Genomic DNA, 14,272 nt, shown 5'->3' with positions numbered 1-14,272 from the left:
AGGTCCCACCGAGATTTGAACTCGGATCGCTGGATTCAGAGTCCAGAGTGCTAACCATTACACCATGGAACCACACAAGGTATAGCACAACTTTCAAGTCCCTCCAGAGATTTGAACAGAAAAGATAATTTGCTTTTTTTTCATTTCTACCGCTTCCGCCGCCACCGCCACCACCATCATCATTTTTTTTATTCAGTCTTTGTAGCCTAGGGTGTCTTCAAACTCGCGATAACCCTTCTACCTCAACCTGGACTGGGCTTCTTTCTCATCTCATGACCTGAATCCAAACCTCCTTATTTTAATAGAAAACATTTACTTCAAGGACCAGGAGCCCTCCCCAACATCCACCTATGCCCAAGGCTTCCTACCAAGTAAGTGGTTCAGGAATCAGAGCGCCGGGGAAACAGGTGAAGTTGTTGAACAAGACAGAGGTCCTCCGGCATATGGCGTTTTGTGAAGTCCTCTGTGGTTGCCTCACTCAAGATTCAGTCGCCCGTGAAATGGGCATGCGTATCTCTATCACAGACGGGGAACGTGAAGACACTTCATGGGGGAAAATATTTTTGTCAAGTCTACAGTGATGGACCGAGACATTGGTGTTTACAAACACTAAAATAAACGTGCCAAGGTTGCCAGACTTAAGAAGGATCTATGCAGTCCTGTGAGTAACAGGCTTTAGAGCAGGCCGAGCGGGCCTCTACACAAGGGAACTGAACCTGAGGTGACCCTCGACCACCAGCCCAGAGGCAGCTCCTGCCTAAGGACTCCCTTCTCACAGGCTTACTTAGGACTCCATCACACGCTACAGACAGAGATGGGTTGCAGGGTAAATCCTGCCTCCGCTTGCATGCTCCTGTCAGTATTAAACGGCCTGAGAACAATAATTGTAACACGATTTTAATAAAGAATCGTGAGCAACGTTTTGTTCGTCGGAGTTCAAAGACGCTCTCCAAATGCTTTGGGCTCGGTTCTCCCCAGTGAGAATCCGCCTGCGAACCAAGACCGATGTTAAGTGCAACACAAGAAAAATTCTAGGAGAGCACCTCACTGGGGATCGCAGGTCAAGTGTAAACACTTCCAGATTCCTTTCTGAGAGCAATACTGTGGATTCTAAACCCTATTCAGTAACATCATACAGATCCTACGGTTGGAGGACCATTTGCCTGTGCCAGTAACTGACAGAGCGAGGGCGCCGGGATGTCTGATTCTGTGTGAAGCTAGAAACCACGGGGCTGGGGGGATGGCTCAGCAAGTTAAGGTAAGCATCATAATCCTATCACTGAGGAAGTGAAACCAGAGTTCAAGGTCAGTTTAAGGATACACGTTGAATCTCAAACTTAACAAGTAAGAGAGTCATTAATAATAATTTTAACAAAGGGGAAAAAGCATCTCACATCGGACCATGGCTCTCAGCAACCACCTGCCCTCTGCTAAAGAGTCCCTCAGGACTAGGCACCTGGCCTCCTGATTTCAAAAAGAGAAATTTCAGAGTTGGTTTTAAAAGTTTATGTTCATCTCCCTTGAAATGAAGCAAAGGCTTACTAAAAATTAAAAACTTCCAGAAAGGACCTATTTGTGAAAAGGAGGCCCTTGTCTCCATCTGCTTTCAGATCAAGAGGTTGTTGAGAGTCAAGGGACTATGACATCTGCTTTACCATATAACATTTATCTGGCTTGTGCTTTCTTTGTTCACAAAGAAAAATTTTCTGTCTGTCCTGAGTTCTCCAGCACTATTTTTCTTCTTAAAACTAGAACTTTCCTCCCCCCCCCCCCTTCACTAAAACCAGCAATAGGGAAGTCTGTAAGCCATACTACACTTTGAGCCATACTACAGGACACATCTGGGAGAAACTTTCTTTCCCAACAGCTGTGCAGAAATTTGGGGCTGCTTTTAAGGAGGTGTTAAACATTTCTTCGATCTTTTCCTGTTTGGGGTTGTCTGACCATCAGACATTCTGAAACTGCCATCTTGGTACCAGAAAATTATGGGGTGGGCTGACTTTGAAAACAGAAACTGTCAGTGGCTAGCTCCAAAAGAATGATACAATACTAACTAGACACTTAGACACCACATCTCTCTCCTTGGCTATCAGACCGTTGAGATGGTGCTTTGGAATCCCTAGCTGAGAGGAGTGAAAAAAAAATGTTGGGGGCTTGGTACCAGCCGGAAAGGGAGTTTATCTTTCCAGAAAGAGATTTCTCGAAGTTCTGAGAACTTATCAGTGATGGTGATGGGTAGGACCACTCCTTAACAAGGACTGCTTAATTATGCACACTTTATTGTTTTTATTTAAAGCTGGGTCTCTGGCTCAGGGGTAAAGGTGCTTGTGGGGTCCCACAAAGGAGAAGAGAAACTGACTGATGAAAGTTGTCCTTGAACACGCAGCCCCAAACCCTCATAAATAAATGAATGAAATTAAAATAAATAAGTGGTTGAACCTCATGTCAGGACCTGAAATATGGATGTGAGGCTGGGAGAGGAGGAGCAGTTCACTGAGCCTGTTACTATAAATGTGGCCAAGGTAAATAAGTCTCTCCTTAAAATTTTTCACCACTGTTGTTTAAGTGATGTAGGTTGATTTTTTTAAAGCTTCAAGGTCCCAGGCTCTGATCCTAGAACTCCAGTAATAGGTGCATTCTGTGACTAGCAGTGCTTGAGGGTAAAAAAAAAAAAAAAAAACGGAAGTTTGGGAGAGTGTCTTCCAGGCAGGGTAGGGTCTAGGAATAGAGAGGGTAAAGTCAGAATGAATGGTGGCCTGGGAGCTTTGAAGGGGGCAGTAATTCTAAAGCCTTATGTTAAAATACCACAGTAGAGAGAACTTAGAGAAGGGCCAATGGCTCAATGGCACCGTGTCTGGTGTCTGACTGGATCAGAAGGTCCTAGGTTAGTTCCTGACTCCTCAGTTATCTTTTTAACCCAGTCACAAGAACATCTTTATTCAAATTGACTCTCGCTTTAATAGATACTGATAGAATACTAATAGAATTCCCAGGTCTTTCAGTTACTGTGAAATGGACCCTCCAGGTCGGGCTCCTCTCCCCATGACAAATATGGTAGTTGCTGAACTGGAACGAGACTTCAGAGGCGGTAAGGGCAATTTAAGACAACTTGAATTTCAGGTTGCCTCTCTCTGATTGGGAGAGGATTTTTATACCTGCAGATTGTTTTAGTTTAAAATAAAAGGCACACTGAAGAAAGTAAAAGGGGAAAAGGGAACAATGTGGATCTGTGGCTGTCTTCAATATTTTTCTCTTTGGGGATTGTGATTCTCACTGGGAAGTGCTGAGATTAGAACTGCCTGGGGGTTGGGGGGGACAGCCTGTGTTCTGCAGGTCAAACCGGGACTGGAACTCCCTAGCCCAGCTCTCAGTGGCAGCCTCTGAAAAAGCTGAACTTCTGGCAGTGTCTCCCAGAAGCTCGTGTTCTGGTGAGCCAAAGGCTGGGAAGATCCGGACACAGGCTGTGGTACCCTTTAAATAAGAAACTCAGTCTTTCTTTGTATTTCACCTTCCAGATCCTTAGGACAGGACTAAGCAAAGATCAAGCAGGGGTGGTATGGGGAAACATAAGATAGAACGATTTAAAAATCAGGCTCTTCCTCCTGACACAACTTATTGGAGTTGCTCATGAATGAGTTAGGTCATGAATGCTAACCAATTACCCCTCAAAAACTGCCTTTCCGATCACACCTTTGCCTCTTGCCCCAATTCCTGAACAGGAGAAAGAAAGGGTGTCCAAATCTCGTTAAGACTCAAGCAGCCAAACAGGAAAACATTTTGTATAATTCTAATGGTAAAAAAACATTTAAAATGTGATCATTCTATGCTTTTTGTAAGACTATTCAAATGTGTACTGTGGAAATAATAAGACCATTTTTGTCATTAAGTGTATAAAACCTCTAACTTTCCTGTCATTACATTGCTAAATGGAACTTTAAAAAAATGCATGGGTGTTTGTTTTGCCTACATGTGTATCTGTGTGCCACATGGGGAAATGGAAGACTACTTACTCATTGATCTGTTACCTCAATTGGTGCTAACAGTGCCAAGTTCAGGGTGAGCCCCCTCCCAGGCCAATAGTTCTGTGCAATGCATACACAAGTACCACTGAATTCCAGATTTCCTGTTCTTATCTTCCTTTGCCCACTCAACTCAACTGTGTTTTAGAGTCCCTGAAGTTCAAATTTTTTTTTTCTCTCCCAGGCAATGTTTTCTCTCCTGTAACAAGAGCTGGGAACAGACAGCTGTGTGGGGCAGAGCCCAGCTTTCCCTGCTTAATGAAAAACTGGGGGAAGGGGATTAGAAAAACTAATTAATCTTAATCTTTCCAAGTCAGTCCTGGAATCAACCTCCTTTCTCAAGATGTACAGATCTACAAGGTAAAGGAAAGATATTTCTGTCTTCACTTTTGTCCTGTGGGTTTCGCTGAGGAGCTGAAGGCTGGCTGAGATTATACATCGTGGGCAAACTAGCACTATGGACTCCAGCACATACTGTTTTCCCTTGACAGGAGTCAGATCTGGATTTTTGGGATTAGTAGACATGAGCAGTTCTTTTGTGTGTGACTGAAAAGAGTAATGTCAGGCTGTGTTTTTTTTTTTTTTTTTTTAATCTCTGCCAGTCTTATATATTTAATGCAAATAGAGCATTTACAATCATCTGGGCTTCATCTAACCCAGAGGTGAGCCTTCATCAACCCCCCCCCCCCTTAGTGCCCATTTAATATATTTATTTCCATTGTATATCTGAGACTAAGAGATAAAGACAAAAATAAAACAATAACAAAATATTTCTGTTCTGATAAAATAAAATACTCTTATTCATTCTCCTTCCTCATTGCCCTTTGACCTCCTTCTTTCATTGGTCTCCCTTCTCCTCCACAGTAGTCCTCTTTCAGTTGATGTGGTTTCATTTAATTTTTGGTTTTGCAAGTCTGGGAGAGTGCCTCTAGGAGCAGGTTGGGAAAAGAGGGAGGCTATGGCTAATATTTTTTTATTTTTTTTAAGCTTTTTTCAACTGGTAAGAGTGAGGTCCAGACATGTCCAAACCCTGGAAATCACATCTTGAGACTGGCAGGAGTAAAGATTACTCCTTCCATGATCTGGTCTGCATGCCCAGGGGCACATAGCCATACAACTCCCCACTCCACCACTGTTTAGGTAGTCACTGGCCTGGTGGCCAAATTACAGGCTTAATTTTTCCTCTTCCTATAAGGACGTGTCTAGTAAGCAAGCACCTGGAATTTCTCTTCGTGTAAATGAAGCATTCCAGCACCACAGCCCCAGAGAAAGATGTACACTCATCCCCAAAACCCTAGGTATGCACCAGTGCCTGAATACCTCGAAGGCAGGAGCACATCTGGTCAAGCATGTGAGCCCTCTCCAGAAGCTCTGAGAATGTTAGAGGGAAGAAGATAGACCAAACCCATGAGGGATCAAGCTGAAAGGAACTTTGCAGAAGGCACATGCAGCACAGTAGGAGGGAAACCCCAAGTATGCAGATTCTCTTTTTTGGGGAAGGGCAGCATGACTCAACAGATGATAAGCACACACCATGTGTAAGGCCACCACACATGTTAAATGTCTATAGTTGGACCTGGTGAGAAACTGGTTAGAGGCTAATAAAAGATCCAGGGTGGTTCCTGTTAGCAGAACTAAGGTTAGCCCTAAGTGGTAAAACTTTTTCTCTGGGTATGTGCTTCTTCACAGAGGGAGGTTACTCCTTTTCTATCTAGCCCTCCCTCATTCCCAACCTGCTCCTTAGAGGCTGCCACTCTCCTAGACTCCCTCCATCTTACTTTTAGTAGCAGCTGCCCATAGGGGTGAGCTATGCTACAGCCTAAGAGCTTTGAGCTCTTAGGCCTAAGAGTTAGCTCTAAGAGCTTAAGAGTTAGCTTTGGAACCAACCCTCAAACTGAGACTTAGAAAACCAGGGTGACAAGCCAGAACTCAAGACGTTTCAGGCAAGAAGGTAGAGTACTGGAGAGTAGTGACATTTTCTTGTGGGGAAAGGAAGGAAGTAAAGAAGGTATTAAGGGAAGATAAAAAGAAAGAGAAGGTTTGTGCAGCCATTTCCTCCAGACTGAAACACACAGAAAGAAGAGACAGACTACTGGTTTTATTTCCTGGGACTGTGACCAAATAAGTGACAAGAAACATTGAAGGAAAGAAGGAAGGAAGAGAGGGAAGCTTTGGCTCACATGGGATATAGTCCATCATAGTGGCAAGGTATGCTAGCAGGGTGAGAGGCAGCTGCTCACATCATGCCCACAGTCATGAAGCAGAGAGAAGAAATGAATGCTGGTGCTCCAGTTTCCTTTTATTCAGTTGGGAGTTCAGGAATGGGTGTTACTACCATTTCAGGTGGGTGGGTCTTTCCTCTCCAGTACAACTTTACTGAAAATGTGCTCAAGAGCAGTCCAGAGTTATGTTTCCAATGTGATTCTAAATTCAGGTAGGCTGACAATGAAGATTAACTACCACAGACTAAAACTCAGGAGAGACAGAGTCAGGATGTGGAGAGTTGTATGCAGTGGGTGCCCAGTCAATGGGAGAAGAAGGCTTCAGCATGGAGAGCCACATTTTCCTGACATTTACCATACAGAGTACCACTACCTACAAAGGACAGTAATCATTTGCCCACATCTATACTGATCTGTGGCAAAGAACTTCTAGTTGGCAATGAGGATGAATTGAGAACAAGCAGGCAGAACAGACACCGAGTCCCAAGTCTAGGGACTTCCTCCTTCCAAACCAGCTGCTTTCTCTTCTACAGTGAAGAAAAATGCCAGGTTGCAGTTCCTGTGATGGGGCTGGCAATGGGTTGGGCTTAGATCCTACATCAATTCTGGCTCTTCTTTATATCTTTGAGCCAGTCCTGTAATTGCTGGAAGATTTTCTGTGAGGAGATGAGGAGCATTCTGGAAGTCAGAACTCAAAGCACCAAAGAACTCAAAGTAAAAGACAAGCTATACAAATAAGGATGTTAGTGGGAATATAAAACACTCAAAGTCTTTTCTCTCACCTGGCGCCCCAATCGGAGACTGGGAGAGTCTGAAAGCCTCATAGGTGCCATATCGAAGCAGTGGGAGGCACTAGGAATTAGAAGGGCTGGCTCAGAGGGTCCTAAGTCCTGTGTTACACTCAGTACATGCCAGGGATCTGTGTCCCCTGAAAAGAAAGGCGAGGATGGCATTGGGCTGGAACTACAATGTTGTAGAGCCAGGCTCTGGGGACACACTCACCATTAACAAACAGTACTTGGGTGGCTCCTGGGCTCTGGCCACCATAATAGGAGTTTGTCTGGGCCACAGCTTGGGCAACAGATGCAGGTGAAAGACCAAACACTTGTTCACACAGATCTAGCTGGAAGGGCAGTGCTGGGAGCTGGGAAAAAGGACACTGAAGACCCTCACAGGTGACATCTGTGGAAAGAGAGTACCTTAAAGTGTGAAGAATACATACAGCCAGCCTCCTGCTCTTCTCCAATAGTAATTTATAGCACACCCACAGTAGTGGCCTTATGGGTTCACAGTTCTGCCAAACAGACCCACACATTCCAGATCATTACATTACCAAGTGACAGGGCTATGATAGAAAAGAACAGGAGGTAGGGCTCCTAGAGAGAACCCAGTGGGCTCAGGGAGGGCATCCTGCAAGAAGGACTTGAGTTAGGATGGGTAAGCCAAACAAAAAGAAGAAATAACCAATAGGGAAAAGAGAAAAGTGAAAGTGCAAAGGTTTAGAGGGAAGGGAGAATCTGGAATGACTGCTTCTCAAACTGCATGTGTGCCCTGCTTAAAATCCCTATCTCACAGTGTTCTGGGTAAATCGTACTTCCTTGGCCTCACATGAATTCCTTTCTTCACATTTGCTGACCACCTACAATGAGCTCAGACATATGTCGGGCAATACTAGGCAGAAAATAGCAACCAAAATAGTTCCATGCTTTGCTGTTATAGCACTCAGAAGAGGAGATGGAATGCTAGCAGATTAGAATGCACCAAAGAACATAGAATAACAGAAGGGTTGTTGTTTTGATTTTTTTTTGTTTGTTTTTGTCTACAGATATGATGGAAGATATTGAGGTAAGGATATCTTGAAATGAGACAGGAAGATGAGCAAACTTTACAAAAATGGGGGAATGGATCACCCTAGTACATTGAACAGGATGTGACAAATTCCTAAGCTGTAGAGGGCTGGTGTATTGGGCATCCCAAAATATGCAAAGCTGTGTTATAACAGCAGTAATAAAAGTATTGTTATTATTCTCAGTTTATAGATGTGGAAACTGGCCAATAACAGTTAGGCACTTGCCCAAGTTTGTCTAAGAGCACACAAAATGGAAATGGACTTTGGATATTTTACTTCATGCCACTACCCTCGCTTGTCTTCAAAAAGTGTAGAAAGAATGTGGAATTCAACTCTGACCTGGGTGTGGTAGCATATGCCTGTCATATAAGCACTCGGAGGCTGAAGCAGGAGGACTGCTGTGAGTTTAAGGTAAACCTGGGCTACCTGGTAAGACTCTGTACTCCAAAAAGAGAACAAAGGCTTAACTCTGGGGTGGGATGACCAGAATTGACAAATGATACAGGATACCTATCTTCAGATACACAACCACCCCACATACTACTTTTGTATATGATGCATTATTTTTGTTTTTTTTCTGTAGTTCAGATTTTAACTAGTATTTTTTTGCCTGGCTACTTCAACATTGGGTCACTGAAATGCCATCCTATATTTAGGAATATTTCTCTGGCTATGGTGTATAAGTCAGGCTTCAAGGTGAAGTGCAAGCTTTGAGACCTGAAGAAGCCTGGGATCCGGCAGCAGTGTGTGGTGCCTCCTTCAGGACCACAGAGTAAGAAGTAGAGAACGGGAAGATTGAGAACTTGTTCAGAGTGGGTAAGTTGCAGAGTGGGTAAGACTCAGGACATGGAGACAATGGGCAAGAGGCACCAGGGTAAGGTTTCTAGCCCAGTGACTGAGAAAGGCTGGAGATAGTCTGGGATAGAATATAGGAAGCACAAGGAAGGAGCAGCCATTTTATGTTGAGGCCTGAGTGTGAACTGCATGCCAGGTGGCTGTTTACTCCAGTCAGACACTTTTGCAGTTACACAAGCTCTGTTAGTCGTGATCATGAGTTTAGACCATCTGTAAGATGCTTTGGCTTGGGAGTTAGGTGGGTCACTTACAGAAGCCAAACTCAGTGCATGTCTGGTACAACCACTGCCGGTCCCCCACGCCAGACACTTGCGGTTCGGTGTTGCTCAGCTGTGCCACTATCTCTGCTCGGGAAAAGCTTAAACATTTCTGTCCCATGCTGCGCAAGACTATCTAGAGGAGAATACATACATGCATGTATAGGTGCATCCATACATATATAGCTGGATTCCTCTTCCTGTCCTAGCAAGCCAGGGCCACAGGCCTATAGTAGGGCTACAGGTCAAGCATGAGGAGGGTAAGTTCCTGATGTTTTTCTGCGTGTCAGAAGTCAGTGGACATCCACCAGAGGGGGCCCTTGTAACCTACATCCAGTGTTTTATCATCTGTGAGACCCCAGGCAAGAGGTAACGGCTCTACCGGCTTACTCTTCTATAAGTGGGGTAATAATAGTGCCCTTTACCTGAAAAATTAATGAAATAAATTTTGTGATGTATTCCTAAGAAAACCTGGTCCAGAATTAGAGTAGGAAAAGTAATGACAGAATTCTAACTGTAGAAGGGGACGTGGTGGTGGTGGTGATGGGCACTCCTTAACTCTGATCTCAGAGCTCCCCAACCCTTCAGGCGTAAATACTGTTGTGCACTTGCTGTTTGCCAGACACTGCTGTTGCCAAGATCACATAACAAGATAGAAGATGGCCTCTGCATTTGTATACTGTGTGTTTAGCACCTGATTACTTAATAAGGTAATTTTACTATCAGCCGGATGAGACATGCAAGCCTTATTATACAGATTAAGGAATCTAAGGCGAAGAGGAGGGTTTCGGTTGTCTGAGCTCAGTGAAGGCGGGTACGCAGCCTTGATCCGTTAGCCTCTGGCTTACACACGCGTCCGGGTGGCTTACCTGCACAGCCCGGCGAAGCCCCAGGTAGGGCGTGGAGTGGCTGCGGTTTCCCCAGTTGCCGAGCAGGAGTCCACAGAGCTGGCGCACGCTTAGCGGCGCTCCCGCCTGCCCATCGTACTGCACCGTGCCTCCCACCAGCGCCTGCAACGCTCCCAGCAGCTCCGCCTGGTCTTCAATAAGGTCCAAGGACCCACAGGCGCCTAGTTCCTCCCTCAGCACAGCCTGGGTCGCCGGTCCTGCACTCAGCAGCCGCTCCACCTCCGCGAAGGCTGTGGAGGCCGCCGCCAGGCACTTCGGAAACCGAGAAGCGACGTTCGCGGGGCGGCTTTGATTTTCCCTCTTTGGCACTACATCTTCTTGGGGAGGTTCCCAACCCCACTCCCTGCCTTCTAAATTTTCCCTCCCAGTCTCCGGCATCTTTCTTAGGTTCCGATCTTCACTCAGGTAGATCAGTCTAGAGCTTACTAGAGGCCCCGCCCTCGGTGACTCCGCCCCCAACCCACCACGCCCCTCCTCGGGCCCGCCCTCTACTGGCTTCTCTCTCTAGCCTAGCCCTTCCCTTCCCTCTGCTTTGGATTCCCCCAACTCCAACGACCCGCTCCCAACAGGGGGCTTCCTCTCTAGATGCTTCTCCCAGTTTTCAGCTCCAGACAACTTTCCTGGGTTTAGGTCTTCCTCAACCCGGCTGTCCTAAGGCTGGTCCCCATTCTGGCCCCGTTTTCCCAAGCTCTTCCCGTTCCCTCGCCTTCCTCCACACTCTACAACCCGCCTACCTCCAATGATCCGCCAATCGCAACTTGAGTCAAGCTTCTGGCCACCACCTGAGGCACGCGGGAAGGACGTCGGGAAAGTGCAGGTTTTGGCGGGACCCTGTCCCCGCTCCCCTTCCCCCTGCTGCAACTGAGCTCTTACCTGGTTATAGGCGGAGAAGTCCACTACTGCGCTCAGCGGTGCGGAGGAGGCGACGGCGGCAAAGACTAGGTGGGGGAACTACGAAAGGAGGAGCGTCAGCCTAGTACAAGGAGGAGTGCCTGCGCCCGGTGTCCCTCCCCAGCCCCAGTGGTGTACATGGATAGGGAGGAGCGTGGGAGTACGCTCGCGCTACCCCTGGTCCGGACCCTGAAGGCCGACTTCCCCATCCCCGCCCACCGGAGGAGTTCTGAGGACCTTCAGCCGAGTCCAGGTCGCCAGAGAGCCAGCGTAGGAGCCTCCGAAGCAGATCCAAGGGCTGGAGGAAGACACATTGAGTAGGCCGGAGAGCTCCTGGCGAGCGGAGGCCACGTCAGCCAACCTGCAAAGGAGCCAAAGCCGAACCCTACGACGTGCCCTGGGGGCCACTGTTTAGACTGGTTTCAAAACCTAAGCTGAGCCCAAGGTTTCTTCCCGTGACTCTCTCTGCCTAGACCAAGGGAGAAGGCCCACTCATTTTGGGTGAGAACAGAAAAAGTTTCCTAACGCGTTAGATTAAAAACAGGCAAAAAATAGGGAGAAGCCAGAGGCAGCTGAGGAGGGCACCCCAGAAGAAGATGGGTTCTAGGCAGGATGGGCTAAGGAACGGGGGACTGGGAGAAACCCAAAGACAAAGCAGAAAGATACTGGGACATAGCATCCTTTCTCTTCCTCAGCTTTTCTGAGGTGGTTCTGAGTCAATGAGTAGCTGCCTTTGGAAGCCAGTTGAGCTTACTGAAGAAACTGAGATGCAGAGACACAAAAGAGACAAGTCGGGAACAGTCGGGGAGACCAATAGAGGAAGAGAGGAGCCTCAGTGAAAAGGAAGAGATAGGCTCGTTGAGAACATTAAAGCAGGTGAGAGAGGTTGGGGAAAGAGATGGTGGGGATGACCAACAAAAGTGGGGTGCATAGAAGGAGAGAGACATACAAGTATCTGGGAGAAGGCCACTCCTTGAAGACGGAAGCGTTCCAAACCCCGAGACTGCCAAGGTAGCAAGAATTGGAGTAGCCGAGCTACACTGTGTGGGTGTGAGTTAACTGCGAACCCTGTGGCTCCTATAAAGACTTTCTTCTGAGCAGCAGCAGATGTAAGGGATGAGCTTGGAGAGTCCTGATCCAATTTATGCTAAGACAGGATTCCTGTTTCCTACATGGAAGTCAAGGGCAGTCAGAGAGGATGTGGCAATAATGTCGCTAAGAAATTCTGGTGGTTTGGAATAGTGGTCCACAGTGAGAGCTTTAGCATTCTTTGGACAGAAAGACAAGAATGGAGGGTAAGAGAGAGATAGAAATAGGGAGAGATGGAGTTAGAGATGACAGGAAAAAGATGAAGAACACAGAGAAGAAAAGGGAAAGCCAGAGACTCAGAGGCTAGTGGGCAGTCGAAGAGACACAGCTGTGGAGACTAACAGAACATTCTAGTCCAAACACCTTCCGTATCCCCACTCACGCATGGCGGCTGGACAAGTATCGAAGCAGGGTCATATCCAAGCCCCCAGCAGGCATACTCAAACCATAGAATCTGTGTTCCAGGCTTATCACCAGGGCCCCCCAGGCAGGGGCCAGTGACGCAGGATGCCCTATGAAGAGCACATGGTAGAGAGGTGGATGTGAGTTGAGTATGAGCTATGGAGTTTCTCAGGTCTCACATATTGTCATCTGCTGTCCCTTCCTGGTCAACACCAGCTCACCAAACCTTGCTTCTTACCTGCCATCACTGAGCCAGGCCCGAGGCTGCTCTCACCTCCTATGTGCAGAAATACTGGTGCATCTTGGCTAGTTCTGTATTGATCATTCACCCAGTACCGCTAGGTGCGGAGATGAGGGAAAAGAAATGACAGTGAAGATCCTGACTCCTTTCCTCCTCACTCCAGCCTTTTCTCCAAGATTTTCCCCTTCTACTTAATGGCACCCTAGTGGGGCTTGTCTAGAGTACATAACTATAAAGGTAGATATTTGAGGCCCTGAAATGCATTGCCCAGCTTGTTGTGCTTTTGTAGTGTGTGCAATAAAGTATTTTTCTTTAAAAATTAATAGAGTTTTGTTTGTGTTTTTATTTTTAAATTCCCAGGACAGAGGGAACTGGCTGGTGCATGGTAGGCCTCTGCTATTTTGTGAAGCAGTACGTATAGAGTAAGTAGTGGCTAACTTGATTTAGGAATGGTGTGGCGACCTTTGGAGGTCATATACAGAGAGGGCAATGAAGAGGGGTAAATTTTGTATTCCTTTTCATGATTTTTGAACACCTGTTGTCACTACTGATTTCAAGGCTCTTTTGGAGTTCTGCTACATGTTAAAACCTGTTGGGTTTTTCCCTCCCTGGAGACAGTCTTATGTCACCGACATTGGCCTCATACTCAGTATGCAGCCTGGGATGACTTGACCCCCAATCTTCCTGTCTTTACCTCTCAAGTTCTGGAATTACACCTGTGCAGGGCAGGGCAGAAAGCAAGGAACTGGGGTTGGGGCTGGGGACACAAAGTATAGAGTAAGTTGACTGACAAGCGAATGCTGTGAACATTGGCTTCCTCTACTAGCCTCACCTGCAGGAAGGTTCGTCTGTCAGATGCGTTGAAGGGATCCAGTGGCTGTTCTAACCACCCTTGTTTGGGGACAGCCCCAGGACTGTGGCCTAGGCCAAAGCCTGGGTGTAGACTAGAGCTCTCCTGAAACTTCTGAATGTGTTCTCTCAGGAGCCTGAGAAGCAAAGCTGTGAAACAGGAAGATATGGGTGTTAGGCTGGGCTCTGTAAGTCTCCCTATTTGATCCTCAACCCCATCTTACCTGGAGCTGACAATCCCCAGAGGGAAACCAGAAGCAAAATGCCCAACCATGGAGCCTTGACTGCCATTCTTCCCAGTATTCTGTGTTAGGAAGGGCTCAGGCACTCCGCTCTTTTTTTCCATCACTGAGAACCTATAATATGTCCCCAGTGCTGGGCTTTGTCCATCATGAGAAGCTTTTGTTTCATTTGGGATGCCTCTCCTGGCAGGTTAGGCGTCAGTAGTAACTGCTAAAGCGTAGCCAGACGCCAGAGTCTGTAGAGGCTGGATGACATGGCAATACTCTCTGTCCCTAGGTCCCCCCTCCTTACTCTGCCCCTTCCATCTCCTCTTCTGGTGTTTCCTTCCTCCTTGCCACAGTCAGCATTTTCCCTACTGATTTCTCATCCCCCATTTATGCTTTACACTTTTCCAGTTTCTTCCTTTTTACCTTAGTATCTCCTCTTGCACCCCCAGTTTCCCCTACT

General features: G+C 46.8%; 1 protein-coding gene and 1 non-coding gene across 2 annotated transcripts; both read right to left on the bottom strand.

The window, feature by feature from the left end:
- Positions 1–72, bottom strand: Trnaq-cug (transfer RNA glutamine (anticodon CUG)). Its single transcript has one exon. It is a non-coding gene; the product is annotated as a tRNA-Gln (tRNA).
- Positions 73–6,097: 6,025 nt separating this feature from the next.
- Prss16 (serine protease 16) lies at positions 6,098–13,948 on the bottom strand. The gene is made up of 12 exons (XM_034511101.2): positions 13,807–13,948; positions 13,566–13,732; positions 12,731–12,830; positions 12,473–12,602; positions 11,239–11,362; positions 10,984–11,061; positions 10,845–10,892; positions 10,072–10,362; positions 9,197–9,338; positions 7,244–7,423; positions 7,024–7,169; positions 6,098–6,897 (listed from the first exon to the last, which is right to left on the bottom strand). The coding sequence occupies exons 1-12, from the start codon at positions 13,871–13,873 to the stop codon at positions 6,841–6,843; spliced, it is 1,530 nt and encodes a 509-aa protein (XP_034366992.1). The 5' UTR covers positions 13,874–13,948; the 3' UTR covers positions 6,098–6,840.
- Between the last annotated feature and the right edge of the window lie 324 nt (positions 13,949–14,272).

This window comes from Arvicanthis niloticus, chromosome 8 (genome assembly GCF_011762505.2).
Source record: "Arvicanthis niloticus isolate mArvNil1 chromosome 8, mArvNil1.pat.X, whole genome shotgun sequence".
NCBI lineage: Eukaryota > Metazoa > Chordata > Mammalia > Rodentia > Muridae > Arvicanthis > Arvicanthis niloticus.
The sequence above is the reverse complement of the archived record's forward strand: the minus strand, read 5'-3'. Positions and strand labels throughout refer to the sequence as shown.